Source organism: Heteronotia binoei, chromosome 1 (genome assembly GCF_032191835.1).
Source record: "Heteronotia binoei isolate CCM8104 ecotype False Entrance Well chromosome 1, APGP_CSIRO_Hbin_v1, whole genome shotgun sequence".
Classification (NCBI taxonomy): domain Eukaryota; kingdom Metazoa; phylum Chordata; class Lepidosauria; order Squamata; family Gekkonidae; genus Heteronotia; species Heteronotia binoei.
In genome coordinates this window covers 264,955,726-264,980,669 of record NC_083223.1, presented here as the reverse complement: position 1 = coordinate 264,980,669, position 24,944 = coordinate 264,955,726, and the positions used below count along the sequence as shown (strand labels likewise).

General features: G+C 47.8%; 1 protein-coding gene across 1 annotated transcript in view; it reads right to left on the bottom strand.

Annotated features, from left to right (window-relative positions):
* Positions 1-14,421: 14,421 nt before the first annotated feature.
* Positions 14,422-24,944, bottom strand: part of ENTREP3 (endosomal transmembrane epsin interactor 3) — a 70,595-nt gene continuing 60,072 nt past the window's right edge. The window contains exon 16 of the mRNA XM_060257098.1: positions 14,422-14,636. Within this exon, the coding sequence (XP_060113081.1) occupies positions 14,472-14,636 (165 nt within the window). The 3' untranslated portion in view covers positions 14,422-14,471. The remainder of the gene's footprint in view (positions 14,637-24,944) is intronic.

The following is a 24,944-nucleotide window of genomic DNA, read 5'->3' as shown; positions in this document are numbered from 1 at the left end:
CCTGTGGGTCACGATTGTCTGTGCCTCTGCTGTCTTAGCGTCGACCGGCAGTTGCTGGTATGCCTGAGCTAAGTCCAGCTTCCCAAAAACCTTCGCCCCGGCTAGCGCTGCGAGGACATGGCTGACCACCGGGACTGGGTAGGGATTGTCCTGTAGAGCCTTGTTGATCGTGCACTTGTAATCAGCGCAGATCCTCACCTCCCCGTTGGGTTTTACGGGTGTCACTATAGGGGTCTCCCAGTCGGCGTATGTGACTGGCTCTAGGACGCCTTGGGCCGTGAGGCGGTCCAGTTCCGCCTCTATTTTCGGTTTTAGGGCGAACGGGACGCGTCTCGCCTTGAGCCTTATGGGCCGGACCGTTGGGTCGATCGGTAGGGTGATGGGCGGCCCCTTGTAGCTCCCCAGGGACCCGTCGAAGACCTCTGGGAACTCCCGGCAGACCCCGTCGAAATTGCTGGTCCGCATGTGGTCTACCCCCACTAGCTGGATTCCCAGAGGCTGGAACCAAGCCAGCCCTAGGAGTGTGGTCAGTTGGCGCTTGACCACCAGGATGTCTAGGGGTCCTCTAAAACTCCCTCGTTCCACATTCACCCGGGCCCACCCCACGATGTGTACCGGGTTTTTTTGAAAGTCCCTTAATACGAAGTCCGCTGGCCTCGTATGGAGGCGGCGGCGGGGGCATAGTCTCTTGAGGGTTTCCTCCGAAATGATCGAGATGGAGGAACCCGAGTCTACTTCCATGAGGCATGGGGCGCCCTCGATCAGGACCGACATTTTGACCTTGTCGGGGGCTGCAAGGGGCAGGTTCAGTACCTGTAGACTGGTGGAAGCCGTCGTGTAGGCATCCAAGGAGTCGTGATGCGCTGACGGTTGGCGGCGGCTGTTTTTGGCCCGGCAAGCCCGGGCGATGTGGCCCGTCTTCCCACAGCTGCGGCAGTCCAGGTGGCGGTACGGGCAGTCCCTTCGCTCGTGGGGGTCGCCGCAGCTGGCGCACCTGGAACCGGTGGTGGCGGTGGGCCTCTCCGTTGCTCGTGGCCTCGCGGGGGCTCGTGTGTCGGTTCTTTGCGGTCGTCGGAGCTGGAACGCGTCCCCCTCTGCTCGGACCTCTGGCTCTGCTTCACCCTGGTGTACTGCCTCCCCGCGTTGCTGGCCGTACGCCTTGGTGGCCCTCTCAAACGCCGTCGCCTCGTTGAAGGCTTGTTGTAGGGTGAGCTCTTCTTTTGCGAAGAGCTTCTGTTGCAGCCGTTCGTCTCGGAGGCCCCAGACGAAACGGTCCCTCAGGGCTTCGTCCCTCTTATCAAAACTGCAGTTCCCGGCGATTTGCCGAAGTGCCGCCAGGTAGACCGCCGCTGTCTCCCCCGACTTCTGGTCCCTCTTGTGGAAGAGGAATCGGCGGGCGACGATGGAGGGTTGGGGCGCAAAGTGGCCCGTGAGGAGTCTCACGATCTCCCCGTAGGATCTCTCGGTCAGCCTTTCAGGAGCGGAGAGGTTTCGTGCGATTTCGAAAGTCTCTTCCCCACAGACGCTCAGCAGGACGTCTCTCTTCCGGTCATCATCAGTGATCAAGTTCGCCCTCAGGTAGCACTCGACCCGTTCGGTGTAGGTCTCCCATCTCTCGGGGTGCTCTGGGTTGAATTCAGCAAGGTGGCCCGTCGTTACGCTAGAGTTCGCCATGGTGGCGGTGGGCTGCTCGGTCGTCGGTCTCTCGCCTTCCTCGTCTCCGGCCAGGGCTGGTTCCCCGCGGGGTGGCCTGGCCTAGCTAGATCCCATCCTCGTCGCCAGTGTAGTGTACTGAGAGACGAGTCGTGGTGAAGGCATAAGTATTTAATAGCTAGCACACTACCGAACTGGTTAACACGCGGTCGGGTCCGCTAATATATACAAGCATCCCGGAACATCCCCTTTGCTGGCCAGCCCAATCCTGGCCAGTTGAACTTCCCGCCCTTGGAGCTGATTGGGGTGGCTTTCCCGCGCTGCGCAAGGCGACCCGCGGGCGGCTCGGGTTGCGCGGCGCTGTGCTGATTCCAATACTCTACAGCCCCCATATCTCCTGGCTCCACCCCCAAAGTCCCCAGATATTTCTTGAATTGGACTTGGCAACCCTAGCTACTCCGGCCTCTGCAGGCCACAGAAGGGCAGGGGTTCGGCCTGGAGGTGAACAAAGGGAGGCCACGCTGGTTGACTGAAATGGCACGTGCGTGTGTGAGTGCATCCATTTGAAGCAAATTTGGTGCATGACCATGGAGATGCCTGCGGGCATGGATCGCTGGACTCTGGGTGGACAGGGCTAGAAAAGGAACTGGGTGAGAAAGGGAGGCAAGGAGATAACTGTAGCAAGAGCAGCCTATCAGCACCTTTAAAAACGAATAAGGTTTTATACCAGGATAAGCTTTTGCAGACTGGAACCTCCTTCCTCTTTCTTCCGCTTTCTGATGACCCTGAAGCAGGGGGAGGGCCTCCTAACCAGGGGTCCCCTGCCCCCACCTGGGGATTATACACAATAGGCTACACAGAGGAATGAAGTTGCAACCAAATAAAACAAACCACTCTGTGAAAGATGCTATTACAAAATACAATTCGTACAAGGAAAAAAGTGCATTTCAGCAACCTCATAATTTTACATACCGCATGTGCATATTTATTCACATATATACACCATTGTGCATATAGTCCAAAACATCATAAGTCCAGAAAAGAGCTCAAACGGACCACTAGCAAAGTAAAGCCCATTTTGGACAGCCAGGTCCTTTCTCCAGGGAGCATCTTGCAAAACTTGTGGTATGTATGTAGAAAATATTCACAATGTTCTGAAAGTTATATTTATTTATTTATTATTTTATTTTAGTAAATTTCTATTCCGCCCATTCCCCATAGGGCCCAGGGCGGAGTACAACATATAATAAAACAATAAAATACAATAAAAACATTTTAAAACAGACAACTCAACAGCACTCAGATTACCATGACATCACATATTGCCCAGGCTAGCCATCTCACATCATGATATCTCATAGGGATAGCAGTTTTTATTCCAATTCCTAGCACAGATGACATTACAAAATTTACTCTGCTAGCGGTCCGTTGGAGCTCTTTTCTGGACTTATGATGTTTTGGACTAATTGAACAATGGTGTATATATGTGCATAAATATGCACATGCGGTATGTAAAATTATGAGGTTGCTGAAATGCACTCTTTTCCTTAAACGAATTGTATATTTTGTAATAGCGTCTTTCACAGAGTGGTTTGTTTTATTTGGTCTCACCTGGAGATTGGCAACCCTATAACTGAAGCTTCTGTACACTATGGGGCCATTTCCCAGATGCTGACAGAGGCCATTTTCATAACTTCCCCCATTCTCATTAAATGATTCCTTCGAAGGCTGCCTTCTTGGCCTAACTGGATAAGAGAGCATAAGAGAAGCCATGTTGGATCAAGCCAATGGCCCATCCACTTCAACATTCTGTCACATAGTGGCCAAACCCCCCCACAGATCTGCTACACAGATTTATTCTGCATCATTCTCTTATTTAAAAAAAAAAAAGCCAAGAGAATTTCACAGTCTGGGTCAAAGATGTAGTAGGAAAAACAACATGATTCTGAAATCAACCGTATAAAATACAGGGTTGCCAGATCCGGGGTTGGGAAATACCTGGAGCCTGAGGAGGGGCAGTCTGAGGAGGGGAGGGACTTCCATGGGGGGTGACGCCACAGAGTCTACCTTCCAAAGCGGCCATTTTCTCCAGGCGAACTGATCTCTGTTGCCTAGGGTTGCCAAGTCCCCAGCCTGCCCCAAATGGCTAGCGTGTCCCTCCCAAATGGCTAGAGCGCCCTGGAAAACCACAGCGTTTTCCCAGAAACACTTAGAGTGGCCACCATGCAACATCACCAGTGCGATGACATCACTTCCGGGGGATGTCATCACGCTGACAACGTCAGGGGAGGTTCCCCCCACTGGCCCAATGTGGCCCGGTAGGTTGGGAACCTTCCGGGCGGGGGAACCCCCTCCCGGACCGGGGGCTTGGCAGCCCTACTGTCACCTGGAGATCAGTTGCGATGGTGGGAGATCTCCAGCCACCACCTGGAGGTTGATAAACACAACTGCTGAAGTCATGGGAGCATAAGGTGTCCCCAACATATTCTATACACCTTTTACACGCTTTTTAATCGGTAACATATAGCAGGAGTGGCCAAACTGTGCCTTGGGAGCCACATGTGGCTCTTTCGCACATATGGTGTCGCCCCCGAAGTTCCCAACGCCCTGTCGGCTGGCTTGGAGAAGGCATTTCTCTTCTTAAATCACTTCTCCAGGCCAAGCCAGCAGGCAGGTTGAAGAATGCATTCAAAGTTAAAGTTGCTTTCTTTCCACCTCTCCATCCCCCCACCTATTTGCCTGCCCTTCTGCCTTCCTTCCTTCTCTCTTTCATTCATGTCTTGCGGCTCTTGAACATAAGAGAAGCCATGTTGGATCAGGCCAACGGCCCATCCAGTCCGACACTCTGTGTCATACAATACCATCAGGAGGTTCATCAGTGGGGCCAGGACACTAGAAGTCCTCACTGTTCCCCCTCCCAAGATTATTGTAAATACTGGAACCCAATCTTTACAATACATTCATAGAAGACCAACAAGGTTCAAAACATATCTGTTAGATTTCCAGATGGAGGGAAGGCATTTAAAAGATGTGCGGTCCCTTTAAATGTGACGGCCCAAACTCCCTTTGGAATTCAATTATGCTTGTCACAACCTTTCTCCTGGCTCCACCCCCATGTCTTCTGACTCCACCCCCAGTCTCTTGGCCCTCCCAACACTGTAAGTCTATGAGATTCAGAGTGTGGGGAATAGTGCAGATTTTAGCATGGCCTGACCTCCACCCACCTATCACCAGAGGCACTGTTGCCCCGGGCAGGCCCTCAAACGTGGACTTCTCCCCCCATTGAAATTTACCTGGCTGCTAGGATTGCCAGTCTCCAGTTGGGTTAAACCAAAAAATAAGAAAACCATGGGCCAGACTATCAAAATACACTTAGATATCCACGCCATGAACACAAGTACATATAACCTCTCACTTATAGCCAGGCCTCGGATTCAGTGGGAGCTCACAGGAGCACAGCCCCTGAACCTTTCTGAGAGTTCCTCCTCCTGAAAGTTCCACCTCCTTGTCCATTTAATAGTATTGCAGCTGCATAACAATCCCTGGATGAGCTCCACCACCTATTTTTATACAAATTTATTGCACGTCACATGAAGTTCAGCAAGCTGCTTTAATGACTTGTTTCCATGTTATGAGTTTAATGAAATTGTGAGGGTCGCACTTCTGGGATTGGAAAATGGCGAGCTGAGCTGCTTTTCTTAACGGGGGGCAGGCTGGCATTTCTGTTCGGGGTAGTAAAAGGCAAATTAATGCCTACTGCCTACTTTTCTCAGCTAGAGAAGTGTCCAAGATATGCACAGATACTTTAAGGAGACTTACCTTGGCTGAAAGGGAGTCCCGGGGGGGCTCCTTTGAGAGATCTCTGGAGAGAAGTTGCATATTCATCATCTGCAGAAGTTTCCAGAGTCATTTATTTGACATAAGCTCGACAGGATCTGAATCTTCTTTTACAACTTTAAACATCTAATTTACAAAAGACTGGTGTTGATCTGGATAAACTACAAAAAAAAGGTACTTATTGCTATCTTTTCACTCCGGAACTAACTAAAGCTAAACAAAATAAAATTAAAAGGTGGGAGTTGGAAATAATGGAAGCCTGAAAGGAGAAGAAAAGGGGCTAAATTTGAACTTTGTAAATTTAAAAGAGTGCTAAAAGGAGAAAGGAATTTATTGTTTAGTCTATCTGCGGTTGAGGAGGTGGCCCATCGTCATAGATCTGCAGCACTCATAGTCAACACAGGAAGTACATCAGATATCGTGAGATTTCTCTACCAGCGAAAAGAGACTTGGTGGCAGGAAAAGCAGAAAGTACCAGAGGAAGAAGAAGGAAGTTAGAGAAGTAAACAGCCTACTCTAGGATTATAATATCAGAGAGAAACATCGGTGGTCATTGCTGGGAGGACAAAGTTTTAACAACGTTTTTAAAGTGACTGGGTCAATAAGAATTGGTGGAGTCAACTGAGTTGGCAATTATAAAATAAGGACTATTGGATAGTGGTGAAGAAGATTTGAATTGGTTAAAGAGAAAAGAAGAATTTTTTTTTTTAAGTGAAGCAAAAGTTGCAACCGCAATTTTGGGAAAAATAAAAAAATTAAACATTAATATCTGAGCCTGGGAGGCTCAGAGGACGGTGAAATTGGGTTCATTGGAAAGGCCAAGCTTCACTCTATTAAACCTGATGGTCCAAATTTAATTTGGTGAGATAAAATTTTTCGATCTTTTTTACATGTCAGACCCAAAGCAAATTCGTGCTAGGTCTGCTTCAATGGAGAAAATGCAAGCCCAATTAGATGCAATGGAAGCCAGGATAATGAAGGAGATGAAAGAAATGATAACTGTCTTTAAAAAAGAAATAAGAAAGGATATTGAGGACTCAAAAAAAGAATTAAAAAAAGAAATAGGGAATCTCAGAAATGAGACTGTAGTAATAACAAAAGTACAAGAGGTGGAAGAGAGAGTGAAAACACATGATTCCACCTTGTTAAAATTACAAGAAAAGGTGATAATAAATGACTGCAAGTTGGAGACACAGATCCGTCTGAGAGGTGTACCAGAAGATGAAGAATCCGATCTGAAAGAATACATAATAAAAATAATTGCAGAATTTGTGGAGGAAGGTCCTGAAGGGAATAGAAATATGTATGACTATATGTATAGAATGAATTCACTCTATGCAAAAAAGAACAATCTGCCAAGAGATGTGGTCATAAGATTTATGACTAAAGAAATGGTGGGAAAAATCATAAACAAAAATTTTGAGAAGACATTGACAGTGGGAGGTAGTAGAATAAGAATTATGAAAGAGTTGCCAAGACAAGTGTTAACTGACAGGAATGCGTATAAAAATCTGACAGAAAAATTACGTGACAATGGAATGAGATACAGATGGATAATACCTGAAGGTTTGAGCTTTGAATTTCAAGGAGAAAGGATTACAATTACAAATACACAGGAATTGCGTAGGTTCTATGGAGAAAAAAAAGAATTTGCACCATGATGGATTACAAATTGATATCTTGGAATGTAAATGGACTAAACTCACCACAAAAAAGGACAACATTTCATTGGATAAAAAAACAAAATTGTAACATAGTTTGTTTACAAGAAGTGCACATTGTACAAAAGGATTATAAATTTTTATGGAATAAGCAATTGGGACTAGAATTGTATACATTGGCTGAACAGAAGAAGAGAGGAGTAATTTTTTATATTAAAAAAGAATTAGACCCGAAATTGGTTTTTAAAGATGAAGATGGAAGGTATATAGCGGTGGAAATTACATTGAATGCTAAAAAAACTTTATTGTTGGGACTTTATGCTCCAAATGTTGCAAAGGACATTTTCTTTAAAAATATTACGCAACATCTTGATGAAGTGACCTATGGGCAAATTTTGTTGATGGGGGACTTTAATGGAACAATTCAGAACACAATAGATAGATCTGGGAAGAAAAAATTGATAAAGAAGGGAAATTGCCGAAGTCTTTTTTTGAGCTGGTTAAACGAGAGAATTTGGAGGATATATGGAGGAAGTTCAATCCTGAAGTATGGGACTATACCCTTTTTTTCAGCCGAACATAATTCTTTTTCTAGAATTGACATGTTGTGGAGTACCAAAGATTTGGTACTTATAACAAAGAATTTAATTTTACCCAAAATAGGAGCTGACCATAACCCAATAATGTGGATTACAAAATTGTCTAAAAAGTCGAGAAGATGGAGATTAAATGAAGATTTACTACAAAATAAAGAAATAGTGACATCTTTAGAAAAGGAAACTAAAGCATACTTCCAAGTCAATGATAGAGAAGATATAGAATTTCAGACGGTATGGGATGCCTGCAAGGCAGTAATGAGAGGAATATTGATAACATTGAATAATAAAGATAAGAGAGCAAAAGATAAACAGATGTTGGACATTCAAAACGAAATTAAGAAAAAAGGTGAATTAAGAAAAAGGCCAGGAAAAAAGAAAATTATAAGGGAGATTACAATATTACAAACACTAATGAGTCATTTGTTAAATAAGGAAATGGAATGGAATTTGAAAAAATTGCAACAGAAATCTTTTGAGGGAGCAAACAAACCTGGAAAGTACTGGGCCTGGCAATTGAAGAAAAAGAGAGAAAGTAAAATTATTAACAAAATTGTGGCTGATGGAAAAGAGATGGTAGATCAAGAAGAAATAAAGAGAGAATTTTTAAAGTATTATTTATTTATTTGTAATTTATATCCCGCCCTTCCCACCAGGTGGCATAATTATGCTAAATTATTTAAGGGTGTTAAAGTAAAGAAAGAAAGGATCGAAGCGTATTTGCAAAAGATCAATATAGCACCCTTAACTGAATATATGGAAAAAATTTTGAATGATCCAATTGAAAAAAACAGAAATTGAAGTAGCGATTAATGTAATGAAAATTGGAACGGCACCTGGACCAGATGGATATACGGCAAATTTTTTTTTAAAGCTTAAAGAAGAAAAGCTTAAAGAAGAATTCATCAAACATTGATGAATGCGATAAGATTAAATGGGAAAATACCAAATACATGGAGAAGCTGTAATTTCGTTGATTCCAAAGGAAGAAAGAGATGTCACGAATGTAAAGAATTATAGACCAATTTCATTATTAAATAATGATTATAAGATATACACAAGAATCTTGGCAGGACGGCTTAAACAATATTTAATAAATTTTATAAAGGAAGATCAAGCAGGTTTTTCCCCTAAAAGGCATATAAGAGACAATATTAGAACTGTTGTAAATATTGTAGAATATTATGAAAGACATCCAGAGAAGGAAGTTGCATTATTTTTTGCGGATGCAGAGAAAGCTTTTGATAATTTGAACTGGGACTTTATGTTTGCAGTAATGGAAAAAATAAATTTGGGAGAAAACTTTATAAGAATGATAAAGGCACTATATACTGAACAATGTGCAAGGCTATGTATAAATGCAGATCTTACAGATGAAATGATAATCAGCAAAGGTACAAGACAAGGTTGTCTGCTTTCACCATTGTTGTTTATAATGACTCTTGAAATCTTGTTGATGCAAATACAAGACGATGAAGAAATAGAAGGAATGAGAATTAAAGGATTTACCTATAAATATAGAGCATTTGCAGATGATATAAATGAAAATCCTACACAAGTAACACCTTTGTTGTTAGCTAAAATACAAGATTTTGGAGAATTGGCGGGACTTTATGTTAATAAAGAAAAATCAAAACTTTTACGCAAAAATATGTGAGTTTAATGAAATTGTGTAGTGACTAAACAGTGTATGATTGGTCAACAAAGTAAATTTATGAACATGCTGTTGAAGGCTTTCACGGCTGGAGTCCATTGGCTGTTGTAGATTTTCCGGGCTGTGTGGCCGTGGGCTTGGCATTGTGAGACCTGAAATTTCGCCAGCAACTGTGACTGGCATCCTCAGAGGTGTAACCCAGAAAACTAGAGCTCTCTCTGGGTCACACTGAGAAGAAGACGGTAGGCAGGTAATTTATATCTACTCAGGCCGCTGGGGTAGGGTCGGATCATTATCTTGTGGGAACTTCCTGGGCTGTGACATGCTAATGGAGGAGCTTCTTTTGTGTATGGATTGAAATTTTGAATATGGATTGAAATTCTAATCTTATCTGTAGTTCTGTTGTAAACTGTAGGGCATTTTGTGTTTTTCAGGTCTGGAAGCCATGTCCTAGTCATTTTTAAACTTTTTTTCCTTCCTGTTGAAATTGTGTTTATGTTTCTGGATTTCAATGGCTTCTTTGTGTAATCTAACATGGTGATTGGATGTGTTGTGCAGCATCACATAAGATACTGGGTCCTTTTTTGAGTTAGGCTATGTTCAGCCACTGCTGATTTTTCAGGTTGGCCAAGTCTGCAGTGTCTTGCATGTTCTTTTATTCTTAAGAACATAAGAGAAGTCACGTTGGATCAGGCCAATGGCCCATCCAATCCAACACTCTTGTGTCACACAGTGGCCAAAAAACCAAGTGCCATCAGGAGGCCCACCAGGGGGGCTAGAAGCCCTTCCACTGTGCCCCCCCAAGCACCAAGAATACAGAGCATCCCTGTCCCAGACAGAGAGTTCCAACAATAAGCTGTGGCTAATAGCCACTGATGGACCTCTGCTCCATATGCTTATCCAATCCCCTCTTGAAGCTGGCTATGCTTGTAGCCACCATCACCTCCTGTGGCAGTGAATTCTATGTGTTAATCACCCTTTGGGTGAAGAAGGACTTCCTTTTATCAGTTCTAATCTGACTCATCAGCAATTTCATGGAGTGCCTACAAGTTCTTGTATTGTGAGAAAGGGAGAAAAGTTGACTGTGCAACTGAACAACAAATTATGATACCGGTTGATTTGTTTTCAGTTCCTTTCCTAATAATTCCCAGCATGATGTTGGCCTTTTTTATTGCAATTGCACACTGTCTCGACATTTTCAGTGAGTTATCTACCACGACCCCAAGATCTCTCTCTTGGTCAGTCTCCTCCAGTTCACACCTCATCAACTTGCATTTATAGCTAGGATTTTTGGCCCCAATGTGCATTTCTTTGCACTTGGCCACACTGAACCTCATCTGCCACGTTGGTACCCACTCACCCAGCCTCAACAGATCCTTTTGGAGTGCCTCACAATCCTCTCTGGTTTTCACCACCCTGAACATTTTTGTCAGGATGCTATATTGTGTGGTCCCGATGTAAACTTGTCCACAACTGCAGGGTATGTGGTATACTCCTGCAGACGTGAGGGGGGGGTCTCTTCTGTCTTTTGCTGATTGTAGCATCTGATGTATATTTCTGGTGGGTCTGAACACTGTGTGTAGGTTATGTTTCCTCATAGGTTTTCCCATCTGATCAGTGATTCTTTTGATATATGGCAAAAACACCTTTTTTGTGGGAGACTGTTTTTCTTCAGTTTGTTTAATCCTCGGTTTTATTGCTCTTCTAATTTCATTCTTAGAGTAGCCATTTGCTTGAAGTGTGTGGTTTAGATGATTTAGTTCCCCACGGAAAAAATGTGGTTCACGTATCTGCCTTGCACGGTCTTCTAATGTTTTGATTATGCCTCTTTTTTGTCGAAAAAGATACATCAGGGGTTTGGAGAGCCAGTTTGGTGTAGAGGTTAAATGTGCAGATTCTTACCTGGGAGAACCGGGTTTGATTCCCCACTCCTCGACTTGCAGCTGCTGATGTGACCTTAAGTCAGCGCCAAGTTCTCTCAGAACTGTTCCTCTCAGGAACAGTTTCTGTCAGAGCTCTCTCAGCCCCACCTGCCTCACAAGGTGCCTGTTGTGGGGAGGGGAAGGGAAAGGAGATTGTACGCCACTTTGAGACTCCTTCAGGTGGTGAGGGCAGGGTATAAATCCAATCTCTTCTTCTTCTTTGTTTTGTTTGAATATAGCCATCCCGTAAAATGGCTGCAAAGAAAACCCCACCCGTGGGGAGCATCAGTCACAAACAGCATGCCTTTAGACAAAACCCCTCATGACACCAACGTATTTTGGAGAGAAGAAGAGAAAAAGGGGAAAAAAGAGCATCCTGTTTTTAACCTGAAGAACATAAAGTCAACACATAAAGTCAACACAAAGTTAACCTGAAGAACGTAAAGTTAACCTGAAAAACATAACGTCAAAGTTACCTGCAGCATTTTTTCCAAGAAGCATCCAACGATGGGGAAAGGGTACACCGGTTAAGATTTGCTTCCACCACCTGTCAAAGAAACAAAACCCCAACTGGGGGTGGGAAAGCTGGCCTTTCTAATGAAAACAGGGTGAAGTGATAGATTTCGCTGGGTTCACGTGGCTTAAAAAACCCCACAAAAACTAAGGCAAGGCAAAACCCAACAGGCTCGGAGTAAATAGATATGGCTTTATTTGGTTTTCTCGGATAAGTATTTGTGCATCTCAAAACTGTCAGTGCCGGAGTGTCCCCTCCAGTTCAAACCACGGTGGCCAACCTTCCTGCCCTCATGGGGCTCCTGCGCCTCTTATCAGCCGTGAAGCGAGCAGAAATTCAGCAAGCGGAAAAGCTGCTTCCACCATTTTGTCACCGCGCATCGCCTGCTGCGCGTCATTCCCAGTCCGCATCTGTTAAAAGGCACAAGAACCCAGCCTGGGGGAAAAAATCGACCTGATTTCCCAGGGGCCCCTCGACACGTCCCTGCGGTTTTACAAAAGGTTGCAGCATGCACTCTGATCAAAAAGAGCTGGGTTGCATGACGGGGGGGGGGGAGGGGGAAGACTTCGAGGTCATGTGACGGGCTGCAGAGAAATATGGGGTAAAGAGCAGGACCCCCAATGGGTCAGAAGCTGACTCCTAGCAGCCCAGGGAGGACATGCAAAAGAGCACTTTTTTGTTCTTTTTTGGGGAGGTAGCGTTGCCGGGTCTCAGTGATCTGAAGTTTCGGGGTACAGCCGTCCTTGCAGACAGGAAAGAGCGAATTCAGGCAAAGGTCCAGAATCAGAATAGTGAGATCATTTTCTCCTCGGCTAGAGACCTTCTGCTGTTAATCCCCCAACCCTATGTTTTATCAGCCTCCACCCCTGCGACATCAGGAACAGCCAGGCTCTGTCCAGATTCTCTAGATCAGGGGTGTCAAACATGCGGCCCGAGGGCCTGAGGGCTCCTATCAGCTCCGCGAGCAACTCACTGTTGTCTGCTTCCTTCTCCCTCTCTTGCTTCCTTCTGCATCACAGCTTGCTTTGCCAGGTTTGCTCAATCGCACAGGAGGAGGAAGTGGGTAAGGAGAGCTAGCTTTGCCAGGCTCTCTCAATCGCACAGCGGAGTTACTGAGCCAAGCCTCTCTTTCTTCTGTTGGGTGAGGCTCAACAAGCCAGTGGGGTGAAGAAGAAGACTGCAGATTTATACCTGGCCCTTCTCTCTGAATCAGAGACTCAGAGCGGTTTATAATCTCCTATATCTTCTCCCCCCACAACAGACACCCTGTGAGGTGGGTGGGGGCTGAGAGGGCTCTCACAGCAGCTGCCCTTTCAAGGACAACTCCTGCAAAAGCTATGGCTAACCCAAGGCCATTCCAGCAGCTGCAAGTGGAGGAGTGGGGAATCAAACCTGGTTCTCCCAGATAAGAGTCTGCACACTTAACCACTACACCAAACTGGTGGATTAGGCTGTGTGTGTGTGTGTGTGTTTGCATCCTTTATAAAGTTTATATCTCCCCTACCTGATATTACATTTTATGACACACATGGCGCAGCCCGATAAGGTCAAGATCCGGCCCTCATAACAAATGAGTTCGACACCCCTGCTCTATATCCCCTCTTCTGTCTGCACAAAGAACCACTAAGCTCTGCTTTACCATACTATCTTCCCTACATGACCTGTCAGCCACTACCCTTCAGATCCCAAGCCATGACGCCAGGCCTAAGGGCATGAGCTACAAGCCAGTTAAGAAGAGCTCATCCCGTCTCTCCAAAAGGAATATCAGCTGGTCTGGTCCTCTGCTCCTGGGTTCTTTTGGAAGACTATCACGAAGCAGCCAGCCAAAGGCACAGCTCAAGTGAGGTATCAGTGGTAGGCAGAGTGTGTTGTAAGCTGCAAAATATGCTGGGGAACCTGAGATCCCGGGCTTGGGTATAGTGTGTGTACATAGCGGAGGGAAGCAGCGGATCAAGGCGAGGTATCAGTGATTATCTCCTAGCGGAGGATACAGACGAGTCCTCGTAATGCCATTTAAATCAATCATTTTCTCCTGCACTCAGATAACCCTAGTTTCTCATTTTGGACAAGCAGGATGCACCAGTGGTCAACAAGGCACGGATGCCACACTCGAAGTGCCAGCAAACAAAGCGCGAATCGCTAGAACGAGTGGGAATTATCACCCTGCGCGAATGGTCTGCATTGCAGGAAAGAGAGACGGAGATCGGCGGATATCTGTCCGAAAGTTGCCAACAGGCAAATGGTTGATCTCCCAACACTTGAGTGCATTTGCCACTGCCACATATGAAAATCCACATAGGAGAAACCTTGTTGCCGCTACACAAAACAAGTCCACCATGTGACAGTTCCCTCTGTGCACGTCTTTTGGATCATGAGAGAATCCTGAGCAAGGTGGAACAACAATTCTCCAGCATGCGGCAACAAGTGCAAGAAGAAGGCAGCACAAAGCCTGGTGCCTTTGGCAGAGTGCATTCTGCCTGTCAACTCACACCCTTCCAGCTGCCATCGAAAAGGGGGTGGGTGGATGTACTCTAGAAAGCCCGGATCCAGTTTGTCTAGGAGTCTGGCCTAGCATCCAAGTACCCACAAAGATGTCATCATAGAAGGCAGGAGAACAGGCCCGTTCAATGCCTCTTAGAGGTTGCTCTCTCTGACGAGTCCACTGAGGCTTCGGGGACGCCTGCGCTCCAACCGGCGGGCTGATAGCAGGCGACGCAAGGATGAGGTAGAGCTTAGGTCCCCGCAGCTCTGTAGGTGAATCCCCTCCGGAGAGGACCGTTCAGCCCCCAACCTTGGCACCTGAAAACCAAGGCATAAAGAAATGTAAACAAGGACTTGATTTGCATGTCCCAGGAACTTAGTTTTCCTGATACCGGGGTTCATGCCAATGGCCCATCCAGTCCCTGTGTCACATGGTAGTCAAAACCCTCAGGAAGTCCACCAGTGAGGACAGAACTCCAGAAGCCCTCCCACTGTTGCCCCTCAAGCACCAAGAATACAGAGCATCACTGCCCCAAACATCTACACCAGAGGTGTCAAACATGAGGCCCAGGGGCCGAATCAAGCTCCCAGAGGGCTCCTATCAGACCCGAAAGCAACTCACTGTCATCTGCTTCCTTCTCCCTCTCTTGCTTCCTTCTGCATCACTGCTTGCTTCTTCAGGCTTGCTCAATCACACAGGAGCTACAGAGCAAAGCTCCTCCCTTGGGGAGGAAGTGGGGGAAGGAGAGCTAGCTTTCCCAGACTCTCTCAATTGCACAGCAGAGCTACTGAGTCAAGCCTCTCTTCTTTCTGTTGGCTGAGGTTCAGCAAGCTAGAGAGGTGGATTAGGCTGAGTGTGTGTGTGTTTGTCTGTGTCTTTTATAAAGTTTATAACTTTCTGACCTAGCATTACATTTTATGACACCCATGGCCCGGCCCAACAAGGTCTGGCCCTCATAGTAAATGAGTTTGACACCCCGATCCATACGTTGTGGCTAGTAGCCACTGATGGACCTCTGCTCCTGATGTTTATCCCATCCCCTCTTGAAGCTGTTTACGCTTGTAGCTGCTGCCGCCGCAGCCTCCTGTGGCAGTGAATTCCACATGTTAATTACTCTTTGGATGAAGAAGGACTACTTTAGATCTGTTCTACACCTACTGCTCATTGATTTCATGGAGTGCCCATGAGTTCCCTGCTCTTCCTCACTGACTTCTTTCCTAGAATAAATGTGCCAGTGTAAAAATTGTAGCCATGTATGAAGACAGAACATATTCAGAACATATGCTATGAGACAGTGAACCACAGCAAATGCAGATGTGGACCTCAATCTGCAAGAAACCTGCAAAGGCTAATCCACAGCAGCTACCACACCGACACATTTTCCAGCGTAAGGCTAGGAGCAGCATGCCTATCCCCCACTTAACAGAGACGTTGGCTCTGCTCACAAACTGGAAGAAAGTGAGGAATTTTAGGAAATGAGACTTTTATCAGCCCACATGCTTTAAGTACATAAAAACATAAGAAAAGCCACGTTGGGCCAGGTCAATGGCCCATCCAGTCCAACACTCTGTGTCACACAGTGGCCATAAGAACATAAGAGAAGCCATGTTGGATCAGGCCAGTGGCCCATCCGGTCCAACACTCTGTGTCACACAGTGTCCATAAGAATATAAGAGAAGCCATGTTGGATCAGGCCAATGGCCCATCCGGTCCAACACTCTGTGTCACACAGTGGCCATAAGAACATGAGAGAAGCCATGTTGGATCAGGCCAGTGGCCCATCCGGTCCAACACTCTGTGTCACACAGTGTCCATAAGAATATAAGAGAAGCCATGTTGGATCAGGCCAATGGCCCATCCGGTCCAACACTCTGTGTCACACAGTGGCCATAAGAACATAAGAGAAGCCATGTTGGATCAGGCCAATGGCCCATCCAGTCCAACACTCTGTGTCACACAGTGGCCATAAGAACGTAAGAGAAGCCATGTTGGATCAGGCCAATGGCCCATTCAGTCAAACACTCTGGGTCACACAGTGGCCATAGGAACATAAGAGAAGCCACGTTGGGTCAGGCCAATGGCCCATCCAGTCCAACACTCTGTGTCACACAGTGGCCATAAGAACATAAGAGAAGCCATGTTGGATCAGGCCAGTGGCCCATCCGGTCCAACACTCTGTGTCACACAGTGTCCATAAGAATATAAGAGAAGCCATGTTGGATCAGGCCAATGGCCCATCCGGTCCAACACTCTGTGTCACACAGTGGCCATAAGAACATAAGAGAAGCCATGTTGGATCAGGCCAGTGGCCCATCCGGTCCAACACTCTGTGTCACACAGTGTCCATAAGAATATAAGAGAAGCCATGTTGGATCAGGCCAATGGCCCATCCGGTCCAACACTCTGTGTCACACAGTGGCCATAAGAACATAAGAGAAGCCATGTTGGATCAGGCCAATGGCCCATCCAGTCCAACACTCTGTGTCACACAGTGGCCATAAGAACGTAAGAGAAGCCATGTTGGATCAGGCCAATGGCCCATCCAGTCAAACACTCTGGGTCACACAGTGGCCATAAGAACATAAGAGAAGCCACGTTGGGTCAGGCCAATGGCCCATCCAGTCCAACACTCTGTGTCACACAGTGGCCATAAGAACATAAGAGAAGCCATGTTGGATCAGGCCAGTGGCCCATCCGGTCCAACACTCTGTGTCACACAGTGTCCATAAGAATATAAGAGAAGCCATGTTGGATCAGGCCAATGGCCCATCCAGTCCAACACTCTGTGTCACACAGTGGCCATAAGAACGTAAGAGAAGCCATGTTGGATCAGGCCAATGGCCCATTCAGTCAAACACTCTGGGTCACACAGTGGCCATAGGAACATAAGAGAAGCCACGTTGGGTCAGGCCAATGGCCCATCCAGTCCAACACTCTGTGTCACACAGTGGCCATAAGAACATAAGAGAAGCCATGTTGGATCAGGCCAGTGGCCCATCCGGTCCAACACTCTGTGTCACACAGTGTCCATAAGAATATAAGAGAAGCCATGTTGGATCAGGCCAATGGCCCATCCGGTCCAACACTCTGTGTCACACAGTGGCCATAAGAACATAAGAGAAGCCATGTTGGATCAGGCCAGTGGCCCATCCGGTCCAACACTCTGTGTCACACAGTGTCCATAAGAATATAAGAGAAGCCATGTTGGATCAGGCCAATGGCCCATCCGGTCCAACACTCTGTGTCACACAGTGGCCATAAGAACATAAGAGAAGCCATGTTGGATCAGGCCAATGGCCCATCCAGTCCAACACTCTGTGTCACACAGTGGCCATAAGAACGTAAGAGAAGCCATGTTGGATCAGGCCAATGGCCCATCCAGTCAAACACTCTGGGTCACACAGTGGCCATAAGAACATAAGAGAAGCCACGTTGGGTCAGGCCAATGGCCCATCCAGTCCAACACTCTGTGTCACACAGTGGCCATAAGAACATAAGAGAAGCCATGTTGGATCAGGCCAGTGGCCCATCCGGTCCAACACTCTGTGTCACACAGTGTCCATAAGAATATAAGAGAAGCCATGTTGGATCAGGCCAGTGGCCCATCCGGTCCAACACTCTGTGTCACACAGTGTCCATAAGAATATAAGAGAAGCCATGTTGGATCAGGCCAATGGCCCATCCGGTCCAACACTCTGTGTCACACAGTGGCCATAAGAACATAAGAGAAGCCATGTTGGATCAGGCCAATGGCCCATCCAGTCCAACACTCTGTGTCACACAGTGGCCATAAGAACGTAAGAGAAGCCATGTTGGATCAGGCCAATGGCCCATCCAGTCAAACACTCTGGGTCACACAGTGGCCATAAGAACATAAGAGAAGCCACGTTGGGTCAGGCCAATGGCCCATCCAGTCCAACACTCTGTGTCACACAGTGGCCATAAGAACATAAGAGAAGCCATGTTGGATCAGGCCAGTGGCCCATCCAGCCCAACACTCTGTGTCACACAGTGGCCAACCCCCCCCCCCAAAAAAAACCCAAGTGCCATCAGAAGGTTCACAAGTGGGGCTAGAAGCCCTTCCACTTTGCCCCCCACCCCAAGCACCAAGAATACAGAGCATCACTGCCCCAGACAGAGAGTTCCAACAATACCTTGTGGCTAATAGCCACTGATGGACCTCTGCTCCAGATATTGATCCAATCACCTCTTGAAACTGTCTCTGTTTGTAGCCGCCACCACCTTCTGTGGCAGTGAATTCCACATGTTAATCACCCTTTGGGTGAAGAAGTACCTCCTTTTGTCCGTTCTAACTCGATGGCTCAGCAATTTCATTGAGTGCCCACGAGTTCTTGTATTGTGAGAAAGGGAGAAAAGTCCTTCTTTCTCTACTTTCTCCATCCCATGCATAATCTTGTAAACCTCTATCATGTCACCCCGCAGTCGACGGTTCTCCAAACTAAAGAGCCCCAACCGTTTTAACCTTTCTTCATAGGGAAGTTTCCAGATTAGAGGACAGATAAAAGAAGTGAAGAGAAGAGAAGAGACTGGATTTATACCCCACCCTTTGCTAGTCAAAGGAGTCTCAGAGTGGCTTATAAATCTCCTTTCCCTTCCCCTCTCCACAACAGACACCCTGTGAACAGCATTCCCTTTAAGCTTAGATTAGTGTGAGCTGGCTCACAGTTTTTTAGCTTCCAGCTCACGTTTCTGTCTTAGCTCAGGAAGAATGGCCCCAGAGCAAGCTAATTTCTGCAGCAGCTCACCACTTAATGCCAGTAGCTCACAAAGTAGAATTTTTGCTCACAAGACTCCACAGCTTAGAGGGAGCATTACCTGCAAGGTAGGTGGAGCTGAGAGAGCTCTCCCAGAACTGTTCTTGAACAGAAGGGCCTTGAGAGGTAGGTAGGTAGGTAGGTAATTTTATTTATATCCCGCCCTCCCCACCGGAGCAGGCTCAGGGCGGCTAACAACATCATTCAGTTTTACAAAAAACAAAGTTACATTTAACATTAAAATTCTGATAAATTTAAAATTAATTAATTAATTAATAATAAAAGTGCTAATGCTGCTTGTTCTTTTTTATGATGGCGGTAATCATTAGCAACTACTTTCTTCATCAGCGAAAGCCAGTCGAAAGAGGAAAGTTTTGCAGGCCCTGCGGAATTGATCAAGGTCCCGCAGGGCCCGCATTTCCTCTGGAAGTTGGTTCCATAGGTTCGGGGCTACAGAGGAGAAGGCCCGGTTACGGGTGCATTGCAGTTTCACCTCTCTCGGTCCGGGGGTGGTCAACAAGTTTTTTCCAGCTGACCTCAGTGCTCTCTGGGGTTCATATGGGGAGAGACGGTCCCTAAGGTAGACAGGTCCTCGACCATATAGGGCTTTAAAGGTAATGACCAGCACTTTGTAACGAACCTGGAATATAACCGGCAGCCAGTGCAGCTCGCGCAGTCCAGGCCGTATGTGCTCCCATTTAGGGAGCCCCAGCAACAGTCTGGCCGCTGCGTTCTGCACCAGCTGCAGCCTCCGGGTTCGGTACAGAGGCAGCCCCATGTAGAGGGCATTACAGTAATCCAGTCTCGAGGTGACCGTTGCATGAAGTACCGTTGCCAGGTCTTGGCGCTCTAGGAAGGGAGCCAACTGCCTTGCCCGCCTCAAATGGAAAAAGGCTGACTTGGCAGTGGCTGCTATCTGGGCCTCCATTGATAATGAAGGCTCCAGTAGAACTCCCAGACTCCTAACCCGGTGCGCCGCTTTCAGCGGCGCCCCATCGAAGACTGGCAGAGGTATTTCCCCTTCCCGGGCGCCCCGACCCAGACAAAGGACTTCTGTCTTCGCTGGATTCAGTTTCAGCCCACTCTCCCTCAACCACGTTGCCATATCCTGCAAGGCCCGGTCTAAATTCTCAGGGACGCAGTCAGGCCGGCCGTCCATCAGCAGATAGAGTTGGGTGTCATCTGCATATTGATGGCACCCAAGTCCATATCTCCTGGCAATCTGGGCAAGAGGGCGCATATAGATATTGAATAATATTGGTGAGAGAACTGCCCCCTGAGGCACTCCACAATCCAGTGTGCGCCTCCGGGACCGCTCGCCACCAATTGCCACCCTTTGTCCCCGATCCTCGAGGAAGGAGGAGAGCCATTGTAAGGCAGACCCCCTCACCCCTATATCGGCGAGGCGGCGGGTCAGTAGCTGATGGTCGACCGTGTCGAACGCGGCCGACAGATCTAACAACATCAGCACCGCCACACCGCCCCGATCCAGATGCCGTTGGAGATCATCTACCAGGGCGACCAGTACTGTCTCCGTCCCATAACCCGGGCGAAAGCCGGACTGGCAAGGGTCTAGGATGAGAACTTGTGACTGATTCAAGGTCACATCAGCAGCTGCAAGTGGAGGAGTGGGGAATCAAACCCGGTTCTCCCAGACGAGAGTCTGTGCACTTAACCACCACATCGACCTGGCTTTCAATCCCCTCTCCTCCGCTACTGTTCTCTGCCTCAGTCCCATCTCATGGTAGTGTGGCTATAACAGTCACTCTCTAATATAGCATGGACACCGATGGTTCTATAAATAACAACTCAAAAAACCAGAATTTCCTAATTTGAAAACATGCAGCTGCCTTCCACTTCTACCCAAGTCAGTCTTGTCTACTCTGACAGCCAACAGCTCTCCAGGGTCTCAAGGCGAGATCTTCCCCATCGCTTCTAATTTTTTATTTCACCTACCCAGGGCCATTTCCAGGTTTTGGGAGGCCCAGGCAGGGCTGAATTAACAATGAGGCAAAGTAGGCACTGGCCTATGAGCCCCTATGCCTTTAGGGGCCCCGGGCCAGCTTTCCCCCCCCCATTTCCCCCCTGCTTGTAGCCCTCCCAGCCCGCACACACAGCCAGCAACTGAGCTGCTCTTTGCCCGATTTGCCTGATTTGGCTACTGCCGGCGTTGTTGCCAAGTTTGCCTCTCTTTGCCTCTCCCCCACAGCTTAGTCAAAGGGGCTTTTAAGAAGGTGCCTGCAAGCTGTAGCAGGGGCCATGGGCAGCATGGCGGGGGCTCAGACTCTGAGGTAATTTCCAGTGGGCAGCCGTGTTGGTCTGAAGTAATAGAGCAAAGCAGTAGACAAGTTGCACCTTTAAGACCAACTTAGTTTTATTCAAAACTTACATTCTGAATAAAACTAAGTTGGTCTTAAAGGTGACACTTGTCTATGCTTTGTTCTGAGATTATATTTGTGAGGGGGCCCCCAAGATTTAGACGGCCTAGGGGCCTGCACAGGGTTTAATCTGGCACTGGGCCAAGGCCAGACAGAGCCCAGAGACCCCCTTCTGCCCACCAGCTTCCTTTCCTCACGCCTTCCTTTCTGTCCACTCACCTGTCTGTGTTCCCACCTGGCTGCGAATCCTTCCCCCGCTTACAAGCCCTCCCACTGCCTGTGCACACCACCACCTGCACCACATTCATGCCCTTTTCCCAACAGCCACTGGCTGGCGTGTGCAGCCGCTGTGGCTGCCTGAAATGCTGCCACTCTGCACCACGTACATGCATATCTCCCACAAATGCCGAGAAGCTGGGAGCAGGGGCGTTACGCAGGGAAAGGCACACAGACAGCTGGCAGGGAAGCCGAAGGGAGGGGGGCATGACAGTGAGCCCCACCAGAAGCCCTGGGCCTCGGTAGCTGCTATGCGTCAGAGTATGCAGGCCCTGGCCCTGGACCCAATAATTGTGATTCCTTGCAGATTACCTTTAATGACAAAGGTGATGATTGAGTACCCTAGGCTTCCCAATCCCCAGGTCCCAGCTGTCAAGTCGGCTGGATTCAATAACGAGTCTTTGGGTAAAACAAAGTTTCTAGTTTATTGAAAGCAGGACTGAAGACCATGCTAGAGATTGAAGGACTGGGGTACACAGACAGTCTCTCTCTCTCTCTCGGCTTGGCTTGGCTTCACAAACGAAGATTTAAGAAGGGTGCAATAGTCCACGTCTGCTGCAGGCTCGCTGGTGGCTGACAAGACCAATGCGGGACAGGCAGGTCCGGCCACAGTGGCTGCAGGGAAAAGTCTGATTTAGGATTGGTGCTGTAGCAGTGCGATTCTTCCTCAATCTCCTTTTGTCCTCAAGACCAGCTATGCGTGCGTTCTCAAAGGAAGAGACAGCCTGGTGGATGGTGTGTCTCCATGCTTTGCGATCTGAGGCTAGGTCAGACCACTGGTGATGGTTGATGCGACAGGCGCCAAGGGATTTCTTCAAGGAGTCCTTGTACCTCTTCTTTGGTGCCCCTCTATTTCGATGGCCGGTGGAGAGTTCGCCATACAGGGCAATCTTGGGAAGGCGGTGGTTTTCCATCCTAGAAATATGCCCTGCCCAGCGCAGCTGCGTCTTCAGCAGCAGTGCCTCGATACTGGTAACCTCCGCCCGCTTGAGAACTTCAGTGTTGGTCACAAAGTCACTCCAGTGGATGTTGAGGATGGTGCGAAGGCAGCGCTGATGAAAGCGCTCGAGGAGTTGCAGGTGATGACGGTATAAAACCCACGATTCGGAGCCGTAGATGAGGGTTGTCATCACAACCGCTTTGTAAACATTGATCTTTGTGCCTTTTTTCAGATGCTTGTTGCTCCACACTCTTTTGTGCAGTCGGCCAAATGCACGGTTTGCCTTTGCCAGCCTGTTGTCAATCTCCTTATCGATCTTGGCATCTGAGGAGATGATGCACCCCAGGTAGCTGAACTGCTGGACTGTTTTCAGAACTGATTCACCCACAGTGATGCAGGGAGGGTGATAATCTTCCTGGGGTGCAGGCTGGTGGAGAACTTCTGTCTTCTTCAGACTAACTTCTAGGCCGAATAGCTTGGCAGCCTCTGCAAAGCAGGACGTCATATGCTGCAGAGCTGATACCGAGTGGGAGATGAGTGCAGCATCGTCAGCAAACAGTAGCTCTCGGATGAGTTTTTCCATCGTCTTGGAGTGGGCCTTTAGTCGCCTCAGGTTGAACAGGCTGCCATCGGTGCGATAGCGGATGTAGACACCATCGTCATCATCTAGATCTACTGCGGCTCTTTGAAGCATCATGCTAAAGAAGATCGTAAAGAGAGTTGGCGCGAGAACGCAGCCTTGCTTTACACCTGTGCCTATTGGGAAGGGCTCCGAGAGGTCGTTGCAGTGTCTGACTTGGCCTCGCTGGTCTTCGTGTAGCTGGATGATCATGCTGAGGAACCTTGGGGGACATCCTAAACGTTCCAAGATTTGCCACAGGCCTTTCCTGCTAACGGTATCGAAGGCTTTGGTAAGGTCGACAAAAGTCACATACAGAGCCTTGTTCTGTTCCCTGCATTTCTCTTGGAGCTGCCTGAGAACAAATACCATGTCGGTGGTGCTCCTGTTAGCTCTGAAGCCGCACTGGCTCTCTGGGAGGAGTTCTTCTGCAATGGTGGGCACCAGTCTGTTCAGGAGTATTCTGGCAAGGATTTTGCCTGCGATGGAGAGCAGGGTTATCCCCCGGTAGTTGGAGCAGTCTGACTTTTCCCCTTTGTTCTTGTATAGGGTGATGATGATTGCATCGCGAAAGTCCTGTGGTAATTTGCCTTGTTCCCAGCAGGTGACAAGTACTTTGTGAAGTGAGCTATGTAGTACTGTGCCCCCATGCTTCCAGATCTCTGGTGGAATTCCATCAACTCCTGCTGCCTTGCCACTTTTCAGTTGCTTGATGGCTTTAACAGTCTCTTCTAGGGTGGGGATCTCATCCAACTCTGTTTTCACTGGTTGAAGTGGGGTGAGGTGGATTGCTGAATCTTGAACTACGCGGTTGGCACTGAAGAGAACCTGAAAATACTCTGACCACCGGTTCAGTATGGATGCCTTGTCTGTGAGGAGCACTTGGCCGTCTGCACTATGCAAGGGACTCTGAGCCTGATATGATGGACCATATACTGCCTTCAGGGCTTCGTAGAACCCTCTTAAATCACCAGTGTCTGCACACAGCTGGGTTCTCTCTGCAAGCTTGGTCCACCAATCGTTCTGAATGTCTCGAAGCTTGCGCTGGAGGTTGCTACATGCAGCGCGAAAGGTTGCTTTTTTCCCAGGACAGGAGGGCTGAGCAAGATGTGCTTGGTAGGCAGATCTCTTTTTCGCCAGTAAATCTTGGATCTCTTGATTGTTCTCATCAAACCAGTCCTTGTTCTTCCTTGTGGAGAACCCGAGGACTTCTTCAGAGATCTGCAGGATGGTAGTTTTTAGGTGTCCCCAGAGTGCTTCTGGAGAAGGGTCTGTGGGGCAACTGAGGTCCTCAATTCTTGACTGGAGTTTTGCCTGGAAGGCAGCTTTAACTTCGGCTGACTGGAGACTGCCAACCTGAAACTTCCTCCGAGGGATACCTCTTCTCCTGGGTGTGGGTTTAAAGTGAAGACGGAGATTGCAGCGTACAAGACGATGATCCGTATGACATTCCGCACTGGGCATTACTCGGGTGTGTAAGACATCTCGAAGGTCTCTCTGGCGCACCAGAATGTAGTCGATAAGGTGCCAGTGCTTGGACCGTGGGTGCATCCAGGTTGTCTTCAGACTGTTCTTCTGCTGGAAGATAGTGTTGGTGATGATGAGCTGGTGCTCCGTGCAGAATTCTAGCAGGAGGC